We start from the raw sequence: 23,822 nt of genomic DNA on the forward strand, positions 1-23,822 counted from the left end.
GAAAATGGAAGACATACAAGACCACTGATAATCTCCCTCCATCTGGGGCTCCATGCAAAATCCCACCCCGTGGGGTCAGAATGATCACAAGAACGGTGAGCAAAAATCCCAGAACCACGCGAGGGGACCTAGTGAATGAACTGCAGAGAGCTGGGACCAATGTAACAAGGCCTACCATAAGGAACACACTACGCCACCATGGACTCAGATCCTGCAGTGCCAGACGTGTCCCACTGCTTAAGCCAGTACATGTCCGGGCCCGTCTGAAGTTTGCTAGAGAGCATTTGGATGATCCAGAGGAGTTTTGGGAGAATGTCCTATGGTCTGATGAAACCAAACTGGAACTGTTTGGTAGAAACACAACTTGTTGTGTTTGGAGGAAAAAGAATACTGAGTTGCATCCATCAAACACCATACCTACTGTAAAGCATGGTGGTGGAAACATCATGCTTTGGGGCTGTTTCTCTGCAAAGGGGCCAGGACGACTGATCCGGGTACATGAAAGAATGAATGGGGCCATGTATCGTGAGATTTTGAGTGCAAACCTCCTTCCATCAGCAAGGGCATTGAACATGAAACGTGGCTGGGTCTTTCAACATGACAATGATCCAAAGCACACCGCCAGGGCAACGAAGGAGTGGCTTCGTAAGAAGCATTTCAAGGTCCTGGAGTGGCCTAGCCAGTCTCCAGATCTCAACCCTATAGAAAACCTTTGGAGGGAGTTGAAAGTCCGTGTTGCCAAGCGAAAAGCCAAAAACATCACTGCTCTAGAGGAGATCTGCATGGAGGAATGGGCCAACATACCAACAACAGTGTGTGGCAACCTTGTGAAGACTTACAGAAAACGTTTGACCTCTGTCATTGCCAACAAAGGATATATTACAAAGTATTGAGATGAAATTTTGTTTCTGACCAAATACTTATTTTCCACCATAATATGCAAATAAAATGTTAAAAAAACAGACAATGTGATTTTCTGGATTTTTTTTTCTCAGTTTGTCTCCCATAGTTGAGGTCTACCTATGATGTAAATTACAGACGCCTCTCATCTTTTTAAGTGGTGGAACTTGCACTATTGCTGACTGACTAAATACTTTTTTGCCCCACTGTATATATTCTCCTAAGAAAGACAAAACCTCACTTTTACTTTCATATATATTCGGGTTTATTAATCTATTGAATTGACTGCACTGTAGTTGTTCCTTAATAAAATTGATCAGCAAAAATACAAATTCCCTAATGACTGTTAATAAAGTGTGTATTTCTATATATTATAAATACACACTTATGTATTTATATATATTTTATCCAACAACATATCCACAATGCATATCTGCGTGTCTTTAGGGTGTATCCGAATTTTCCTTATATTTTGTTCCCATCCTCTAGATCATTTGTTATCATGATTACTGTACTAAAACAAATGAAAGGCTGTGACCACACATAGATTAGCAGAAGTAAACATCCATGTATCACTTCCCAGAAGCCCTCATTTTCTTATGTGATTTTAATTATACGTTAATATTTATTTACAAACATACTGAGTGCTCGTCTGGCAGCATACTCCATGTTTAGGCTTTAGTGCTAGGACTTCATCACATCTGTTTTTCTTTTGTTTTTAGAGCATGCAAAATAAATTTGGTGAAAATGTTTGATCTATATTTTAAAATCCCTCAGAAGTCTTACAAAACTAGAAGAACATGTACAGCAATCAAGTTATCCTTGGTTTAATCAGTATAGTCTAAAATTATAATGATAAATAAGAGAAAGTTTTCATTTTTTGCTTTTCAGGTGTTAAATGTACAATTGTGGTGAAGTGCTCTGGTAGTTTTTGCTTTTGGAATATGTTGTTAAACCTAGGAAGCTAAGTTGACATTGAAAGTTATTGCAGACTGTAAAACAAAAATGTCCTTGAGGCTGGAAATCTTATTAGAAACATTACAGATTTTTTCTCCATTTAGATGGACTGTTAGAGCTTTTATCATGGTTAGGGGTGTAACCCGTTACAACTATGCATTCCTATAACTTTTTCCTATTAACTTTCCAAATGCAATGATTTGGATTGTAAGTAGAACATTTCAAGGAATACACAAGGTCATGGTGATGTGGGAAAGTTATATTCATAGCATAGCAGGTGATCATGGGAAGCAGAGGTCTCAGAAGTAAGAAACTAAATAAAAATTAGAACAACTTGCAAATAACAATCTAATAAACACAAGATGCAAATTACTTTTCTCAAATAACAGTTGGAAGAAAGCATTTAGTCATTAGTAGCTTCATGGGAAACACGGACTAAGCACCCTAGAAAACCAAGAATTGTGTGCGCAACCGGTAATCAAGAAAAATATAAATATCAGAAATATTTTAATGTCTCCTGCGTTTAGGTCAATTTCACATGAGTTTCATAAGAAGGCGAGTGCTGATCTATCCACTTGTTCATCTGGCCAAACTAACATCATCATAGGTCCTTACTATGCTTTTAGTTTGGGTAACAGTAGCAGTTAGAACATGATTTGCAGTAGTAATACTGTACAGAAAATTGTTAATTGGAATTTGCCTCATGGTTATTCTTTTTCACAGCACCAGTGGATGCAGTCATAAGCAAAATCCTCCAAAGGGCATGCCATCGTAGAGTGACTCCTGGAACATGTAGAGGCATTTGCTTTGAATTTATGGCCTGAACAGTCTCCAGATCTTGATAACATGGGGCATCCCTGAGATGCGTACTGTACATAGTGACAGTTAAATGTGTGGGTCGTATGCTATAATGCATTTGTGACCACTGACTGCAATTATTCATGTTGTGCTTTTATGTAGCAATATCAACTTTTGCCTTCAACAATCCCTACTTTATATAATTATGTCATTGTTGGATCTGTGAACGTGCATATATAAAATAATATTTTTTTTATATTTTCCATTTTCAATAGAAAACCAGTTTTTTTCAGTGCCGATTAACATACAAGTCCGCAGAAACCAATCAGGGGTTCTCCGAGAAATTAAATAAAATGTATAACAATGAATACACTGCTCAAAAAAATAAAGGGAACACTAAAATTCCATATCATAGATATCACTGAATGAAATATTCCAGTTGTAAATCGTTATTCATTACGTAGTGGAATGTGTTGAGAACAATAAAACCTAAAAATGATCAATGTAAATCACAACTAATATCCCACGGAGGTCTGCAGCTGGAATGATGCTCAAAATAAAAGTGGAAAATGAAGATACAGGCTGATCCAACTTCAGTGGAAATGCCTCAAGACAAGGAAATGATGCTCAGTAGTGTGTGTGGCCTCCACTTGCCTGTATGACCTTGCTACAATGCCTGGGCATGCTCCTGATGAAGTGGTGGATGGTCTCCTGAGGGATCTCCTCCCAGACCTGGTCTAAAGCATCCGCTAACTCCTGCACAGTCTGTGGTGCGTTGTGATGTTGATGGATGGTGCGAGGCATGATGTCCCAGATGTGTTCAATCAGATTGAGGTCTGGGGAATGGGCGGGCCAGTCCATAGCTTCAATGCCTTCATCTTGCAGGAACTGCTGACACACTCCAGCCACATGAGGTCTGGCATTGTCCTGCATTAGAAGGAACCCAGGGCCAACCACACCAGCATAAGGTCTCACAAGGGGTCTGAGGATCTCATCTCAGTACCCTATGGCAGTCAGGCTACCTCTGGCGAGCACATGGAGGGCTGTGCTCCCCCCAAAGAAATGCCACCTGTGATGCAGTTACCCATGCTGCAGCTAGGGGGTGCTGTATGTGCTCTTTGGGATACACATGGAGGTGTATCTGTAATGTTAATAATGAAACAGTGTCCGGTATGATTGTAAATGGCCAGTACGTGTCGCAGAGGGAGTCTGTGCTGTAAGCCTGAAGTAATGTTTTCTGGGACCTGTAGTCCCACAAGTATTTGCATAGTTTGTAAAGGGAGGCTTGCAAGGTTAGTCAGAGAGCTTGGCGGGTCTGAGTAACCACACACACCACCCATGTATGGGAGTGGTTACAACTACATAATGTGACCATGATGTGGCCACATGGTCTCTGTGGCAGAGAGTGTGTGGATCCTGGACGGCTTGTGTGTTGGGAGGTCCTGTGCGTGAACCGGATCCCTGAATAGCGCACTGAGAGGCTGTGGACCTGAAGACTTGTGTGTTGGGAGATCCTGGGAGTAGAATCGGATCCCTGAAAAGAGCACTGAGAGGCCTTGGATCTGAAGGCCTGTGTTGGAAGTCCTAGGAGTAGGACTTCCTGAATAGCACAACCTGTGTTGGAAGTTCCTGAGAGTAGGACTTCCTGAAGAGCTCATTGAAAGGCGTGCAAGCAGAGTCTGTGATGGCACTGCAATGGAGGTGCTACAGCCCGTCTGATGATCTGGACTGTCAGGTGGCCTAGTGAGCAAGGCATTGTCTGTGACGGTGATCCCAGTTCGGCAGGTTCCCTGGGAGAGTACTGACAGGAGTCAGCATGTGAAGCAGGAAATCCTGGAAGCTAACCCAGAGTATGGGGAACTGTGTGCACTGACAGGGGGTCAGTTAATGAACTGTGCGGTCACCCATGGTAGCTGGACGGAGTAAGGTCCAGCATGTATAGAGACTGTAACTTAATGCTGTCAATTGGTGCCTATTGTGTTCTATGAAGTGTCAGTTAAAATGTATATAATGAACTATGTATTAGGTCTGTGATGTGCAACATAGCCTGCGGTGCGGTTTATGATGCCTAAAAAAACCACATGGACTGTTTTTGTGAGAAAAACGTGCCTGTGTGACTGAATCCCGTTGCTAAGCAAGTGTCCCCCAACACATGCAGTAGGCGCTATCTCAAACCCCCCACACCATTACTGAGCCACTGCCAATTCGATCATGCTGAAGGATGTTTCAGGCAGCAGATCGCTCTCCACGTCGTCTCCAGACTCTGTCACGTCTATCACATGTGCTCAGTGTGAACCTGCTTTCATCTGTGAAGAGCACAGGACGCCAGTGGCGAATTTGCCAATCCTGGTGTTCTGTCGCAAATGCCAAGCATCCTGCACGGTGTTGGGCTGTGAGCACAACCCCCATCTGTGGATATTGGGTACTCAGACCATCCTCATGGAGTCGATTTCTAACCATTTGTGCAGACACCTGCACATTTGTGGCCTGCTGGAGGTCATTTTGCAGGGCTCTGGCAGTGTTCCTCCTGTTCCTCCTTAAGGTATCGTCACACTCAACAACTTTCCAACGATCACGACCAGTAATACGACCTGGCCGTGATCATTGGAAAGTCCTTGTGTGGTCGCTGGAGAGCTGTCACACAGACAGCTCTCCAGCGACCAACGATGCCGAAGTCCCCAGGTAACCAGGGTAAACATCGGGTTAAAAAAAAAAAACACATACTCACATTCCGTTGCCTGTCACGTCCCCGGCATCCGCTTCCCTGCACTCCTCCTGCATCCTGTGTAAGCGCCGGCCGTAAAGCAGAGCGGTGACATCACCGCTGGGCTCTGCTTTATGGCCGGCCGGCGCTGACACAGGATGCAGGAGGAGTGCAGGGAAGCGGACGCCGGGGACGTGACAGGCACCAGAATGTGAGTATGTCGGGTTTTTTTTACATTTACAATGGTAACCAGGGTAAACATCGGGTTACTAAGCGCGGCCCTGCTCTTAGTAACCCGATGTTTACCCTGGTTACCAGTGAACACATTGCTGGATCGGCGTCACACACGCCGATTCAGCGATGTCAGCGGGTGATCCAGCGACTAAATAAAGTTCTGGCCTTCTAGCTCCGACCAGCGATGTCAAAGCAGGATCCAGATCGCTGCTTCGTGTCAAACACAACGATATCGCTATCCAGGACGCTGTAACGTCACGGATCGCTATCGTTATCGTTGTAATGTTGTTCAGTGTGAAGGTACCTTTACACAAAGGCTGAGGTAGCGGTCCTGCTGCTGGGTTGTTGCCCTCCTACAGCCCCCTCCACGTCTCCTGGTGTATTGGCCTGTCTCCTGGTAGGGCCTCCAGCCTCTGGACACTACGCTGACAGACACAGCAAACCTTCTTGCCACAGCTAATAATAATAATGTGCCATCTTGGATGAGCTGCACTACCTGAGCCACTTGTGTGGGTTGTAGAGTCCGTCTCATGCTACCACAAATGTGAAAGCACAACCTACATTCAAAAGTGACCAAAACATTAGCCAGAAAGCATTGGTACTGAGATGTGGTCTGCGGTCCCCACCTGCAGAACCACTCCTTTATTGAGTGTGTCTTGATAGTTGCCAATAATTTCCAAACAGTGTTGCTTCCTAAGTGGACAGTTTGATTGCACAGAAGTTTGATTTACTTGATGTAGTATTCTGTTTAAGTGTTCCCTTTATTTTTCTGAGCAGTGTAATTAACATTTAAATCCTAAACATTTTTCAAATTCTTTATTTAGCAAAAAGGTATGCTTATACTACTGCACTCTGTCAGGATTTCAAAGATGGCAAGTTACATAGTTACATAGTTATTAAGGTTGAAGGAAGACTATAAGTCCATCTAGTTCAACCCATAGCCTAACCTAACATGCCCTAACATGTTGATCCAGAGGAAGGCAAAAAAAACCCATGTGGCAAGAGTAAGCTCCACATTGGGGAAAAAAATTCCTTCCCGACTCCACATACGGCAATCACACTAGTTCCCTGGATCAACGCCCTATCAAGGAATCTAGTGTATATACCCTGTAACATTATACTTTTCCAGAAAGGTATCCAGTCCCCTCTTAAATTTAAGTAATGAATCACTCATTACAACATCATACGGCAGAGAGTTCCATAGTCTCACTGCTCTTACAGTAAAAAATCCACGTCTGTTATTATGCTTAAACCTTCTTTCCTCCAGACGTAGAGGATGCCCCCTTGTCCCGGTTTCAGGTCTATGATTGAAAAGATCATCAGAAAGGTCTTTGTACTGTCCCCTCATATATTTATACATTAACATAAGATCACACCTTAGTCTTCGTTTTTCCAAACTAAATAGCCCCAAGTGTAATAACTTATCTTGGTATTGCAGACCACCCAGTCCTCTAATAACCTTGGTCGCTTTTCTCTGCACCCGCTCTAGTTCAGCTATGTCTTTCTTATACACCGGAGACCAGAACTGTGCACAGTATTCTAAGTGTGGTCGAACTAGTGACTTGTATAGAGGTAAAATTATGTTCTTCTCATGAGCATCTATGCCTCTTTTAATGCATCCCATTATTTTATTTGCCTTTGTAGCAGCTGCCTGACACTGGCCACTGAATATGAGTTTGTCATCCACCCATACACCCAGGTCTTTTTCATTGATGGTTTTGCCCAGAGTTTTCGAATTAAGCACATAATTATACATCTTATTTCTTCTACCCTAGTGCATGACCTTACATTTATCCCCATTAAAGCTCATTTGCCATTTATCAGCCCAAGCTTCTAGTTTACATAAATCATCCTGTAATATAAAATTGTCCTCCTCTGTATTGATTACCCTGCAGAGTTTAGTGCCATACATAATTGTGTGGCCCATCCTAGGTTTCAGAAGACAGGCAGTAGTATGGGCAACATGAAGCACAAGACAGGCACACTAAAACTTTAAGGCTGGATGTTCATTCTCATTCAGATAAAGAAAGGTTATCTTCATCTTTCATCTCTTCCACTCAATGTCCTTTCAGTTGAATGACCACAGTAAGGTGTATTTATGACGCTTGACCGGACGCTGCTCTGATGTGACCTCTGTCTCAAGCAGATGTTCTTCTTGGCAGCTCATCCTACTGAGTGTCCTCTGAATCTAGGATGGATTGCACAATGGCAGTTGCCCTCTGAAATCCTGACAGAATGCAGTTGATAAAGCATACTTTTTTGCTAAATTAAAGAACTTTACCAAACATATGCTTCATAATCTTAAATGGTTCTATGCTTTTATCATTGTTTGTCTTTTCATTTCTTAGTACCGTACTTAGCAGTCTATGAACAAATTCCAATGCCCTTATTCATAGATCCTGTGATTAGATCTTGATGAACCTGGGTGAGATATTTATGGCTCCTTGTGTATCATATGGAGATGTGAAGATAAAACACATACCTAATAGTTTGTTTAATTCTCCTCTTGGAAGAGCACGGAAAGCTTCATCTGTCGGAGCAAAGACTGTGAAAGTTCCTTCTCTGTTTAATATCTCAGTAAGGCCAGCAGATTGGATTGCAGCCACCAACATGCTACAAGGATGAGGAAGGAATGTGTTTTGTTAGTGTGACATTTCGAATGAGAAATAGCGTAATTCAAACATTGTTTGTGGTTACATCACCAAGGTGAGGACACATCTAAGGTTACCATTACTTTTACAAAGTTGCATGGTCTGCTATATCTGCTCATCAACTATACATGCTTGCTGAGAATTCCTCAGGCTCAGCCTTCTCTATGGCCTTCATAAGGTGAACTTACAGCTTCTAAAGATGCAACAACTAGTTGTGGCTTATACAGTTTTTGCTAGATGTCCCCAAAAAGTAAAACATCAGTGTATGTAAAAGTAATACATTACGCATAATCGATAAATCACTGCGGATCTGCAGGGCAGTACCTGCACCATAAGTCTTTTGCAATTCTTTAATACCTAAAAATATCCTATTTTATTTAACTGTAAGATCTACAGAGACTTCTGAACTTTTGTTACTTGTACCTGAAGCGATTATCAGCTTTGAGGACGTCCATGACATTTCCTGATGGAGGAGTCAGCAACTTGTCGACAATAAAAAGAGTTCCGTATCTCCCTTTCTTATCATGCGCATCAATACAGCTGTTTTCAATGCAAAGTGCCTAAAAATAATTGTGTGAAATTTTAGTTAAAAAATTATATACAAATATTTATATTGTCAGGTAACCAAAAATAATCACAGTCATCGATGGATTCATTTAGTTTTGCCACTATTCTGCCATTATGCATTTTTTTAGTTTATGGGCATTTATTGTCCTTCCATGAACATACAATTGGTTGTGACGACAATTGCTTTAACACGTCTCATCTCTTCAAGTTGCAGTTCACGTCTCTCCATCTTGGAGAAACTCAGGAAAGCTACACCTTCCCAGAAGTAGTGTAACTGGTATTCTTAATCTCTGAAGTCAGTGCTGTTTTATCTACGTTCAATATCTGAGCCCATCCACCAACATCAAGGTAATCTCATGGATTGGATGGGTCCCTGACCTGACTGCCTACTGTGAACACTTACCTCTGGCTAATGTCTTGGTAAAGCCTGTATTTATAGGAAGGTTAGAACCAAATGTGTTTGGATGTAATTAAAACCATAGCATGGTGAAGGGCGAGGTGTCCAAGTCAGACAAAATAGTACATAACTATTAATTGTAAACTGACTGAACAGAGATCTAGTCTGAACTGGTGCAAACCAAAAACAACTATCATAGCAAATAGAGAAATGGTTGCTCTCAATTGTACAAAAGCAAGTGAATGTGTGGCCAAATTTAGCACTAAGCATCTCATGTGTTTTTTCATAGATTTCACAAGCCATTTTGCTATTCACATTTCATGTATCACACATTAACTTGCTTTAGTACAATTGAGTGCAACCATTTATCTATTTGCTATGTAAGTTGTTTTTGGTTATGCACCAGTTCAGATTAGTTCTCTGTTCAGTCAGTTTACCATTACTTGTTACATACTATTTTTTCTGACTTGAACGCCCCGCCCTTCACTATGCTGTGATTTTAATTACATCCAAACACATTTGGTTCTGACTTTCCTATAAATACAGGCTTTACCATGATATTAGCCAGAGGTAAGTGTTCACACTAGGTAATAAGGTCAGGGACCCATTTGATCCATGAGATTACCTTGATGTTAGTGGATGGGCGCAAAAAGTTGCGTTCCAGTGGGGTGGCAGGCACATCAAATCGCCACATGTAGATGCATCTGCATACAACACAAGTCACTGCATACAGAATGTTAAAGGGAACCTGTCACCCCACCCAGACGTTTGTAACTAAAAGAGCCACCTTGTGCTGCACTAATGCTGCATTCTGACAAGGTGGCTCTTTTAGTTCTGGGTGCTGTAACCGCAGAAATAATCTTTTTTGAAATTTGTCCCTCATACCTTGAAATAGTCCTGGGGGCAGGTCTTTCCCCCCTTAATCCAAACGCACCACAGCCGTCACTCATGGCCTCTTGGTGCTGGGCGCCGCCTCCTCAGCATTATTCAATTGTCCCAGCGCCTGCGCAGTCATCTTATGCCTTGGGCATGCGCAGTTAGCGCTGCCTTTCCATTGACATCACTTGATGTCCTGATTACTGTGCCTGTGTGGTCGCGCGGCCCGAGATCCCGCCCTGCAGTCTCTTCTGATTTATTCACACTGCGGGGCTGGGATTCTAGGGCATGCACAGTATTTATCTTTGGCTCTCCCTCATCTCCCTCCGCCTTCCTCATACTGTGCAGTGGCAGAGAAAGCATAACTCCCATCATTTACAACACACATATAAAATAGCACATATTTGACCATTTTGTGGTGACACAGAAACAGGGCACCACACAGACATTACAGCAGGGGATAGGGGATCACAGCTGGTTCTTTCTGTGATGTAAAACATTTCACTGCCTGTTTTATACAATGTTTTACATCAAAGAAAAATCAGCTGTGATCCCCTGCTGTAACGTCTGTATAGTCTTTTCTTTCCTCCTCTGCCCAGGGGCTGTGGTATGATCAGACCATATTCCTGCACAGTCAGGATTATCTCAGCACAGGGCCATTTTATTTAAAAACATCCACGTGTTAATTATTATTGTTCCAAGATCTGTTGATGAAAATCAGCTTTGTTTGTGGGACAACCCCTTTAAGAATCCCGTTGGACTTGCCAGTCTTAATGAATTGGGTGAGTCTTACTCTATTACACCCTTTCATTAAGAAGCGCATGCCACTTGACGAAATGGGTGCATCTTGCAAGTGCCGTTTGCCTCCTTCATGTTACGACAGAAATGCACTCTGATTCTTGACGGATATAAGTTATGTAAGTGGGGTTAGGCTATGTGCACTCGCTGCGGATTTTGCTGTGGATCCGCAGCAGATTTGACGCTGCGGATCTGCAGCTGTTTTCCATGCATTGTACAGTACCATGTAAACGTATGGAAAACAAAATCCGCAGTGCATATGCTGCGTAAAAAAGCACGGAAACGCAGCATTGTTTTTTCCGCAGCATATCAATTCTTTGTGCGGATTCCGCAGCAATTTTCACCTGCTCCACAATAGAAATCCAGAGATATAAAACCGCACGTGGAATCCGTACAAAAACCGTGGGAAAACCACAGTAAATCCGTGGTAATTCCACAGTAAATCCACAGTGCGGTTTACCTGCACACACCATTCCGCAAATTGTGCACATATCCTTACAGTTTGTAAATCAGATGGGCGAGTATAGCCACAACCTCCATCCCGACCATGCTCTCACGTTTTAGCAAATCTGGCTAGGAGGTTATTAATCATGCATGTACTTACCACATGTGCAGTATAGTTTCTATACATTTTATTTAGACATTGTATAGAGATTTATGACCATACAAACCTTGAATACCTGTTTACTTGAGTGGATCCAGTTATGTATATATTTTAAGATACATGATTTTATTATATATTTACTATGGATAGACATTTTGTATATGTTTTATGTGATGTGTGTGTGTGGCACCCCTGGAGTTCGGGTACCACAGTAGTGCTGCCTTCCTCTCGGGGATGGTAATGCCATGCCTGGAGACAGGAGGGATCCCTTTGGCAGGTAACACTTTCTGACTCCAGGCTAGAAGGGGGAGCTCTAAACCTGGATCAAGAGGAACTTCCCTATATACATCCTGGTCTTGAGGAGGAGTCAGTTAGTCTGGTGCAGAAAAGCAGACAGTTGACAGTTGGTAGCAGACAATGAAGGAGCACAGAAAGAGTTAGGAGCTAGAGGAGGCCTGCAACTGGACCTCTCTAAGCTGAGCGCAGAAACCGGGCACCGAGACCCCGAGGTCATGAGGAACTACAGGTCCCACGGCAGAACCGGAGGGCAGGAAACTAAATGGGACTTGCCCACATAATACCTGAGGTACAGCAGCAATCAGAGCCTGGAGTCACCGTGGACAGAGACCCCAAAGAGATGGCTCAAGTTGCCTACCATGTAGGCACTGTCCCTGGACAGGGTAAAAAGAGGACCTTGTTAGACAACTACAGGCAGCAAGGGACTACAGACCAGCGCATAGTGGAAGGCTCCCAAACTGACCTGTCAAAGGGCTTTCCACTTGTCTTCAAGCTGCCTGGACTCCATCTACACCTGTTGCCAGTACACTGGACTGAGGCTGCTTAACACCAGCAAACCAGGTAAAGACTGCAACCCTGTGTCCTCTATTTATTTGCCGGCATTCACCATCCCTGCCAAACACACTGGGAGCCCTGGGAACCCCGCTTCACCTGTGGGAAGAGACACCATCTTTGCTGCAGCACCATCGCCCCCCTAGGACCCCTTTAAGCAGCATCAGTCACCTCTGACGGAAAATCACAGGTGGCATCACAAACTTTCATTATTTCCACAACCCCTTTAAAGACCGTCCCTTTTACTTGGGTGCCCAGGGCCACGGACCGGGTCACTGCCACCGTGACCACCCCTTTAATTGCGATAGGACCCGATACCGAGTATCCCCACTGCCCTGATGGGCGACTCAACTTAGAGAGGCCCAGTCGCAGGCCTCCTCTAGTTCCTAAGTCTTTCTGTGCTCCTGTGCTTTCTGACTCCTCCTCAAGACCAGGATGTATATAGTTAGTTCCCCTTAAACCGAGTTTAGAGCGCCCCCTTCTGGCCTGGAGTCAGAATGTGTTGCATGTAAGATTACCTGTCAAATGGATCTCTCCTGTCTCCAGGCATGGCACTACGCTGCCCGAGAGGAAGGCAGCACACTGTGGTACCCGAACTTCTGGGGTGCCACATGTGTATATCTGTCTTCCACAGAGCCACTATATAACCAAATATATGTTCAATAAAGATTTTTTACTTCTTGATATCTATGTTAATATTTACGACTATACAGCTCAGGTTTTTTCTGATTGGTTTCTTTCGAATGGTCCCAACATGTGTATGCCTGGCAGATATATATGTATGTAATGATTGATGTAGCATCAGATTTACCTATCCAGATTATCACACATATTACCTGCTTAGTTCAGGATTTGCTGTTTACCATATAGAACGAAGTATCCTCTTTGTGAAAAAAATGAAGATAGTCACAGACAAGTGTTGCCATAGCTGTTACAGAAAGTCGTCTAAAATCTACAAGAGCAGAAGTTCCTTCAGCACATTTTATAAATGAAACAGATAGAACTCTACGGTCATACAGATAGAAGCAGGAGACTTACATTTCGGTACACAAAGACGCGAAGTTTCTTTCCACCAACCGTCTCTAAGACTTGCCCGTGGTAAAGGTATTTGGAAGAAAGTTGTTCTTTCACGATGTGATTTTGAAGCAATTTTTTCATGTCTCTGTCGATGATGGGAGTTCCTGATGAATAATAATAATAATAATAATTTTTATATAGCGCTAACATATTCCGCAGCGCTTTACAGTTTGCACACATTACCATCGCTGTCCCCGATGGGGCTCACAATCTAAATTCCCTATCAGTATGTCTTTGGAATGTGGGAGGAAACCGGAGTGCCCGGAGGAAACCCACGCAAACACGGAGAGAACATACAAACTCTTTGCAGATGTTGTCCTTGGTGGGGTTTGAACCCAGGACTCCAGCGCTGCAAGCGCTTAATAAGAGAAAAATGTTTAATGAGAAGCAAATAATTTTAGCAAAGTACTTATTTTAGTCAAAGTCAAAACTAGATGCTAATAAGTGAATGGTGATAAAAGTATTTTCTGTCAGAACGACTGAAGTCACTAGAGATGCAGTTGGCAGGATTTCAAAACTTTAAAGCTATGTTATGCTGATGCTGCATAGTAGACCTATTGTAAACCCCATGGTATTATTTGGACTGCTGTTGTGATGGTGAAATCTGAACATTTAAGAGCTTGGATTCCTGCTAACAGCTAGCTTTATCTATCTGTATAGAATGTAGACAGGATTCACAAAACAGAAAGAGAAGTTTTACATTCCATGATTTGGTTTCTCTTGCACAGACTTTGGATAAATGTCTGGTCATCTCCACACACCCAAGTGATCATCTGATAACTTGTTGCTTTAACCCCACTGTTATAACAACTGTGGAAATTACGTATATGCTCTGTATATGACAGCCAAAAAAACATACAGTGGGTGCGGAAAGTATTCATACCCCTTTTAACTTTCCACTCTGTTTCATTGCAGCCATCTGGTAAATTTAAAAAAAGTTCATGTTTTTTTTCATTAATGCACACTCTGTTAGGTGTCGAGATCCCACCGCTGCACAGAGGAATCTCAAACCATGTCCTTTGCAGTCTCCCATTCTTCCTCAGCCGCAGAAAATTCTGCTCAGCAGGGACATTGGTCCCAGCGTCTTGCTCAAGCTGACTCTGTGTGTCTGGTTACTGCTGTCATCACAGGTCCAGCTATTGTAACCAGTTTTAGTCCCAGGAGCATCTGCTCGCCTCTGACTAAGTCCTAGTTTTTGCCTACTAGGCATGCCAGTGAAACGACCTCTCATTGGATGTGGGAGGTCACATGCCCAGGTCCTCAAGTGGTTCTGATTAAACCACTGGCAAGGTCCCGGAAGGTTGCGACTATAAGAGGTTTGCATGGCCACTTGGCCATGCGCTAGTATATTCAGAAATAGTGTTGTGTGTGGATGCGTGTATGATACTGGTGAAAGCTCCAAATGATTTCCCTCCCTTGAGTTGTTGTCTGAGTCTGGGTGTTTGGAGCAAGTATAGTGCCAGTCAGTGCATACCGACACTGTGCACGATCATCAGTGTCAAAATAGTAGCGTTCACCAGTGCAACACCATGCGCAGTTAGTGCGCTTTCTCTCCCTAGTTAGGGTGGTCAGTGGCATTCGCCAGCACGACGCTACGTGCACACAGTGCACTAAATCTTTAGTATAGTTTGTCCTGGCATCGCAAGTGCGATGCCATGTGCTAGTGGGTCTAGAGGGCCTCTATCCCAGCGTCCTTGGGGCTGAGTCCTGTGACCATACACTAGCGCTCACTCTGCTGAGCTTTTTGAGGCTTAACAGGCTTTGGCATTTATAATCCGCAGTATTACAACTCTGTAGCAACAGACTTCGCCTCTGTACACACCAGGTGACGTTTAACCCTCATGTGTTCGTCTTTCATACCACTATTGGTATAGTGCCCACCATTATCGGGCAGCAGGTAACATTTCTGAAGGGTGGATCTTGGGCTGCAAACGTACCTTATTACTACCTTTATATTATTCGGTGTGTTCCGCCAGCCCTAACACTCTGTACCCCATCTTGACTGAAAAGTAAACAGAAATGTAGAAAATTTTGCAAATTTATTAAAAAAGAAAAACTGAAATATCACATGGTCATAATTATTCAGACCCTTTGCTCAGACACTCATATTTAAGTCACATGCTATCCATTTCCTTGTGATCCTCTTTGAGATGGTTCTACTCCTTCATTGGAGTCCAGCTGTGCTAAAACGGATAGGACTTGATTTGAAAAGGCACACACACCTATCTACATAAGACCTCACAGCTCACAGTGCATGTCGGATCAAATGAGAATCATGAGGTCAAAGGAACTGGCCAAGGAGCTCAGAGACAGAAATGTGGCAAGGCACACTTCTGGCCAAAGTTACAAAAGAAATTCTGCAGTACTCAAGGTTCCTAAGAGCACAGTGACCTCCATAATCCTTAAGGAAGAAGTTTGGGACCACCAGAAATCTTCCTAGACCTGGCCATCCAAACTGAGCAATGGAGAAGAGTCTTGTGAGAGAGGTATAGAAGAATCCCAAGATTACTGTAGCTGAGCTCCAGAGTTGCAGTAGGGAGATGGGAGAAAGTTCCACAAAGTCAACTTTCACTGCAGCCCTCCACCAGTCAGGCCTTTATGGCAGAGCGACCCGACGGAAACCTCTCCTCAGTGCAAAACATATGAAAGCCCGCATAGAGTTTGCTAAAAAAAAAACACATGAAGGACTCCCAGACTATGAGAAATAAGATTCTCTGGTTTGATGAGACGTAGATAGACCTTTTTGGTGATAATTTGAAGCAGTATGTGTGGAGAAAATCAGGCACTGCTCATCACCTGCCCAATACAAACTCAACAGTGAAACATGGTGGTGGGAGCATCATGTTATGGGGGCGTTTTTCATCTGCAGGGACAGGACAGCGGGTTGTCATTAAAGGAAACATGAATGTGGCCAAGAACAAAGATATCCTGGATGAAAACATCTTCCAGAGTGCTCTGGATCTCAGACTTGGCCAAAGGTTCACCTTCCAACAAGACAATGACCCTAAGCACACAGCTAAAATAACAAAGGAGTGGCTTCAGAACAACTCTGTGACCATTCCTGACTAGCCCAGCCAAAGCCCTCACCTAAACCCAATTGAGCATCTCTGGAGAGACCTGAAATGACTGTTCACAAATGTTCACCATCCAACCTGATGGAACTGGAGAGGATCTGAATGGCAGAGGATCCCCAAATCAAGGTGTGAAAAACTTGTTGCATCATTGCCAAGAAGACTCATGGCTGTAGTAGCTCAAAAGAGTGCTTCTACTTAATACTGTTTCAGTTTTTCTTTTTTAATAAATTTGCAAAAATTTCTACATTTCAGTAACATGTGGTGCAGAGTGTACAGTAATGATAAGAAAATGAACTTTTTTGAATTTACCAAATGGCTGCAATGAAACAAAAAGTGAAACATGTATAGGGGTCTGAATACTTTCCGTGCCCACTGTATGTTCTTATTACCTTTTTAGAAAGGAAAAAAAAAATTTTTATAGTCAGAAAAATTCTCTGCGATGTGTCCTTCATCAAATTCGATAAAAGATATGTGTACACTTTGATTATTTTATTCAGGCCAAAAATGAGTCCAGTCTATCTGCACGAGCATTTAGTGGATCTCCTAGTTAATGAATTTATGTCAAACTGTTTAAATTGTTACAACTAATCAAGCCACATCTATTATTACCGAATGAAACTGTATAATTTAAAATATGGGACACAAAAGAAACAAACCTTTAAATGCATTGTTGTGTGGCGCTATGACGGTCACTCGTTCATTTACTGCGAGATGAGAGTTAAGTCCAGCTTGTTGGAAGAGTTCAATAGCCGTAGAAGCAACCGATTCTTTGCCCAACTCAGATAATGTTTTAGCTGCAAAACAAAGTTGCTATTTTTTAGGCTACATAATCACTAAAAAAACTTAAAAAATTAAATGGGAATGATACATAGAAAAACATTTCTTAAACATAAAATAAATTAAAAAATGTGATTATTTTGTTTTAAAATACATTTTCTTGTGCCTAATTACATATAAAATATAACATATTAAGTATCTCCCACTGGTAATACCCTGAAAGAATTTAATAAAGATTTTATAGGTTATTAAGTGTGAAACATGAATGGAATAAAAAAATAATCACTTTTTTTCTACATAAGCAATACAAACAAAGATTATATACATTACACGTAACTTATATATATCCCCAAACAGCGTTGAATAAATTAAATTTTTCCAACATAATTTAAGGCCTTTGAAACAAAGCGAAGCAGAAGACTAAGAAAATTTAGATAGTCATTGAGGCCCAAACAGACCTGATCAAAGGCTAAAGGGCTAAAGGAAATTAAAAGCCGAGTAGAGTGGAAGACTAGAGTAATCATTCAGTAATAACACTTGCAATATCTGATAATGTATCGATATAGATACATGGTCAGGGATGAAGAAATCCTCATGCTATGTGTTAAATCCTAGTTGTGATACATAATATGGAATCACTATAGAATTTACTTTACCTGAATCTGGAATCAACAATTCATCAACGAAGTGAACAACCCCATTAGTAGCCAAAATATCCTTAGTAGAAATGATTGCTTTTCCATTAAGTGTGAGCTCATCACCAAGACAGCCAACTTCAAGTGGAGTTCCCTCAATGGTTTCTATGGAAGATCCGGCAATAATTGCTTCAGAGCACTGGGCAGAGTGTAGGAGATGGTGATGTAAAAGATCTAGAAAAATATAAAGAAAAGTTCTTAACTAATCCAGTTCAAAATAAAGTTCAGAAATAAAGTTTATTCAGAACTATTAGATTAGATTACATTGGTGATGTTAATGGAATCAACCAAAGGTCTAGTTTTCAAGAGGTTTGCCATACATCTATGACAGTAAAGATTAGTGGATAGTTTGTATTTCTGTAACCTAAATGTCCTCCAGTGTTACAGTAATGATCCAAAGTATCTAAGTAGTTTGAGAAAGGTATTAGCAGAGCACAGGTGAAACACAAGGTAGGTTTTGAATTGCGGAATATTCTTGTATAGTTCATATTTATATTACTACAGCTAGGGCCAGAAATATTTGGACAGTGACACAAGTTTTGTTATTTTAGCTGTTTACAAAAACATGTTCAGAAATACAATTATATATATAATATGGACTGAAAGTGCACACTCCCAGCTGCAATATGATAGTTTCCACATCCAAATCGGAGAAAGGGTTTAGGAATCATAGCTCTGTAATGCATAGCGTCCTCTTTTTCAAGGGACCAAAAGTAATTGGACAATGGACTCTAAGGGCTGCAATTAACTCTGAAGGCGTCTCCCTCGTTAACCTGTAATCAATGAAGTAGTTAAAAGGTCAGGGGTGGATTCCAGGTGTGTGGTTTTGCATTTGGAAGCTGTTGCTGTGAGCAGACAACATGCGGTCAAAGGAACTCTCAATTGAGGTGAAGCAGAACATCCTGAGGCTGAAAAAAAAGAAAAAATCCATCAGAGAGATAGCAGACATGCTTGGAGTAGCAAAACTCAACAGTTGGGTACATTCTGGGAAAAAAGGAATTGACTGGTGAGCTTGGGAACTCAAAAAGGCCTGGGCGTCCACGGATGACAACAGTGGTGGATGATCGCCGCATACTTAATTTGGTGAAGAAGATCCCGTTCACAACATCAACTGAAGTCCAGAACACTCTCAGTGAAGTAGGTGTATCTGTCTCTAAGTCAACAGTAAAGAGAAGACTCCATGACAGTAAATACAAAGGGTTCACATCTAGATGCAAACCATTCATCAATACCAAAAATAGACAGGCCAGAGTTAAATTTGCAGAAAAACACCTCAAGAAGCCAGCTCAGTTCTGGAAAAGTATTCTATGGACAGATGAGACAAAGATCAACCTGTACCAGAATGATGGGAAGAAAAAAGTTTGGAGAAGAAAGGGAATGGCACATGATCCAAGGCACACCACATCCTCTGTAAAACATGGTGGAGGCAACGTGATGGCATGGGCATGCATGGCTTTCAATGGCACTGGGTCACTTGTGTTTATTGATGACATAAGAGCAGACAAGAGTAGCCGGATGAATTCTGAAGTGTACCGGGATATACTTTCAGCCCAGATTCAGCCAAATGCTGCAAAGTTGATTGGACGGCGCTTCATAGTACAGATGGACAATGACCCCAAGCATACAGCCAAAGCTACCCAGGAGTTCATGAGTGCCAAAAAGTGGAACATTCTGCAATGGCCAAGTCAATCTCCAGATCTAAACCCAATTTCACTTGCTCAAATCCAGACTTAAGACGGAAAGACCCACAAACAAGCAAGACCTGATGGCTGCGGCTGTAAAGGCCTGGCAAAGCATTAAGAAGGAGGAAACCCAGCGTTTGGTGATGTCCATGGGTTCCAGACTTAAGGCAGTGATTGCCTCCAAAGGATTTGCAACAAAATATTGAAAATAAAAATATTTTGTTTGGGTTATGTTTATTTGTCCAATTACTTTTGACCTCCTAAAATGTGGAGTGTTTGTAAAGAAATGTGTACAATTCCTACATTTTCTATCAGATATTTTTGTTCAACCCTTCAAATTAAATGTTACAATCTGCACTTGAATTCTGTTGTAGAGGTTTCATTTCAAATCCAATGTGGTGGCATGCAGAGCCCAACTCGCGAAAATTGTGTCACTGTCCAAATATTTCTGGCCCTAACTGTATATATCACTTCATCATAATACAATGCACTTCTAAATATCGGGAATTTAATTTTGTCTTGATCACTTGCTCACTTACCAACTTCGTTTAGAAAAAGGTAAAGCAGCGAGGTCATAACCAAAACAGTAATACGTTTCTTATTAACCTCTTAGTGATGGTACTAAATTTGACCTTAATGAGCAGACCAAATGTGACCAGTGTCACTTTATGTGGCAATAACGCTTTAACGGATCCCAGTGATTCTGAGATTGTTTTTTCGTGACACCCTGTACTTCATGTTAGTGGTAAATTTTGGTTTATATGATTTGTGTAAATTTATTAAACATATGTCAACTTTAAATCTGCATCATTATTAAAGCATTATTGTTTTTTGTTAAGAAGTTAAAGAGCTTGAAACACTAGCAGCAATTTCTAATTTGTTCAATTAATTTACAAAACTTGTTTCTTTTGGAAACTATTCAGATTTAAATGGACTTTGAGGAGCTTATATATTGGAAACTTCCCCAAAGTTATACCATTTTAAAAGCCGCACCAGTCAAGCACTATAGAACTGTTGTCGAAAAATTTTAAAACTTATCAGTTGCTACACAAGAATCAATGTAAAGTGGAATTAAAAAAAATATTTAAAATTTTACCTCTAAAATCTTGCTTTAGCCTCAAATTTCTTACTTTTGTAAGAGGTAACACGAAAATTCATACCCCACAGTTTGTTACTCATTTTCTTAAGAGTGCAGCAATACCCCTCATGTAGTCAAAAAGTTCTATTTGGTCAAATGGAAGAAGCAATATTTGAATTTTGTAACAGAAATTTGACTGAAAGATGGCGGGCGCCAAGCATTTTGAACCCACAGCTATGACACAGAATTTGATAACGTTAGGTTATCATATTGACAAAGTAAATATTTTTCACAAAAATCCTGCTTTAACCACAGATTTCTCACTTTTGCCAGAGGTAACACCAAAAAGTGGATGACACAATTTGTTACCCACTTTACTATGAGTGAGGCTATTAATACCCCATATGTAGTTAAAAAGGTCTGTTTAGTCAGATGGCAGGAGCAATATTTGAATTTTGGAACACAAATTTAGCTAAAAGATAGTGGTCACTCATCATGTCTCATTTGTAGGGCCTTTAATGTGCCTGAAGAGCAGAAAGCCCCCCAAATTGACACCATTTTGGAAACTTAACCTTTAAAGGCTTTTATCCAGGGGTATATTGAACATTAAGAAACCCACAGATACAACAGAGAATTTGATAACAATAGATCGTCATATTGGAAAAGTTCACTTTTTTCACTTTAGCCTCAAATTTCTCACTTTTGAAAGAAGCAAAACCAAGCAGTTTATTTTATCCAGGGTTATGGTGTTATAGGTTTAATATGCCATTATTAGTGGATTAGGGCTTAGTATTGGGCTTAGGATTAGGGTTAGGCTTTAGGTTATGGTTGGGCTTGGGGTTTACGGTTGGGGGTTGAGCTTGGAGGGTTGTGGTTTGGCTTAGGGTTGAGCTTAGAGATAGGGATGGGCTTAGAGTTAGGGTTGGCCTTGATCTTGTTGTTGTTGGGCTTAGGGTTATGGGTGGATTTGGGTATAGCGTTGGGGCTAGGGTTATCATTGAACTTAGGTATAGAGTTGGGCTTAGGATTAGGGTACAGGTTAAGGTTGGAGTTTTTATAAAAGCAAAAAAAATGATATGACAACTAGTGTTAAGTGCTCACTACTCGAGTTTGCAATGGGCACTCAGACATGCACTGAGTATTGTGGGTGCCCGAGTAACAGGCTGGAGTTCCTGTCCTGCATCTTTTGCAGCTGTTATACACCCAAAGCAACATGCGGGGATTGTCCATGTATGGCAAGTAATCCCCACATGTTTTTAGCTAACAGCCACAAAATATGCAGGGTGGGGGCTCCCTGGAACTTTTCTCACATATCCTGCTTCAAACAAACATACCAAATGTAAATTTTTGGTGAAGACTCAACAACAAGAGAACACAATTGTGAAGTTGAACGAAATTTATTGGTTATTTTACATTTTTGTGGAAATTAAAAAACTGAAAAGTAGGGTGTGAAATATTGTTCGGCCCCTTTACTTTCAGTGCAGCTATCACGCTACACGGGGGTGAGACAGAGGGAATGGTGAACCCAAGAGTGGGTGAAGTTGGTAAACAGGAATGCTGAGGATAAGAGGATGACGAGGCGGTGATCTGGAAAAGAAACACAAGAATTAAGTAACGGCAAGACAGAGTATAGAGGCAGAGGAGGACAATAGAACCAGAAAAAGATGGAACAAGCACAGAAGGAAAGGAGCACTTGAAACCAGCAAATGAGAAGGCCTGAGCATGATGCTAGATAAGCTACAAAGCAGAATCGCAGTAACGAAGATACACAGGCGCTTACCTGGGAAAGCGCCAAGCAGAAATACCCGGTGGGCGCCGCCATATTGGAGGCGGGGCCACCGGGTCACGACCTCCCAGAAACCCGAGCGGTGGAGGGGATCCTACGGTGCATGTGTGGACAGTCGACGTGCCGGAACCAGAGAAGCTGGACAGAGAAGGACGAGGAGGGATGTCGGGAGCACGCCGGCCAGACAGGTAAGTATCAGTGATTGTGACAGCAGCAAGCTGACTCCAGAAGTTCATTGTGGATCTCTGAATGATCCAATGTTGTCCTAAATGCCTAATGATGATAAATATAATCCACCTGCGTGTAATCAAGTCTCGGTATAAATGCACGTGCTCTGTGATAGTCTCAGGGTTCCGTTTGAAGCACAGAGAGCAATATGAAGACCAAGGAACACAACAGGCAGGTCTGTGATACTGTTGTGGAGAAGTTTAAAGCTGGATTTGGATACAAAATGATTTCCAAAACTTTAAACATCCTAAGGAGCTCCGTGCAAGCGATCATATTGAAATGGAAGGAGTATCATACCACTGTAAATCTACCAAGACCTGGCCGTCCCCCTAAACTTTCATCTCAAACAAGGAGAAGACTGATCAGAGATGCAGCCAAGAGGCCCATGATCACTCTGAATGAACTGCAGAGATTTACAGCTGAGGTTGGACAGTCATACATTGCACAAATCTTGCCTTTTTGGAAGAGTAGCAAGAAGAAAGCCAATTCTCAAATATATCCATAAAAAGTGTTGTTTTGGCAACAATGCCAAATCTACAATGGAATGGTGCACAAATAAACATATCCAGATGTTAGAATGGCCAAGTCAAAGTCCAGACCTCAATCCAATCGAGAATCTGTGAAAAGAGCTGAAAACTGCTGTTCACAAGCGATCTCCATCAAACCTCACTGAGCACGAGGTGTTTGCCAAGGACGAATGGGCAAGAATTTCAGTCTCTCGATGTACAACAATGATAGAGACATACCCCAAGTGACTTTCAGCTGTAAACGCAGCCAAAGGTGGCGCAACAAAGAATTAAGTTAAAGGGGCCGAATAATATTGCATGCCCCACATTTCAGTTTTTGATTTTCCACAAAAAATTAAAATATCCAATAAATTTAGTTCGACTTCACAATTGTGTTCCACTTGTTGTTGATTCTTCACCAAAAATTTACATTTGGTATCTTTATGTTTGAAGCCTGATATGTGGGAAAAGGTTGAAAAGTTCCAGGGAGCCGAATACTTTCGCAAGGCACTGTTTATAATATTTTTTATGTAAGCTAAGGGGCAGGTCACTGACAGTAACCTGTCAGAAACCATACTGATAAA

The 23,822-nt window shown here is 41.8% G+C and overlaps 1 protein-coding gene across 1 annotated transcript in view; it reads right to left on the minus strand.

Moving 5' to 3' along the window:
- The window catches only part of TGFBI (transforming growth factor beta induced), a 203,286-nt gene that overhangs the window by 51,201 nt on the left and 128,263 nt on the right, over positions 1 to 23,822 (minus strand). Inside the window, exons 8-12 of the mRNA XM_069763923.1 lie at positions 17,920 to 18,132; positions 17,143 to 17,280; positions 13,374 to 13,516; positions 8,668 to 8,804; positions 8,076 to 8,206 (exon numbers count right to left, since the gene is read on the minus strand). Coding sequence (XP_069620024.1) covers positions 8,076 to 8,206; positions 8,668 to 8,804; positions 13,374 to 13,516; positions 17,143 to 17,280; positions 17,920 to 18,132 — 762 coding nt within the window. The remainder of the gene's footprint in view (positions 1 to 8,075; positions 8,207 to 8,667; positions 8,805 to 13,373; positions 13,517 to 17,142; positions 17,281 to 17,919; positions 18,133 to 23,822) is intronic.

The sequence above is a fragment of the Ranitomeya imitator genome, chromosome 4 (genome assembly GCF_032444005.1).
Source record: "Ranitomeya imitator isolate aRanImi1 chromosome 4, aRanImi1.pri, whole genome shotgun sequence".
In the NCBI taxonomy this organism is placed as follows: Eukaryota; Metazoa; Chordata; class Amphibia; order Anura; family Dendrobatidae; genus Ranitomeya; species Ranitomeya imitator.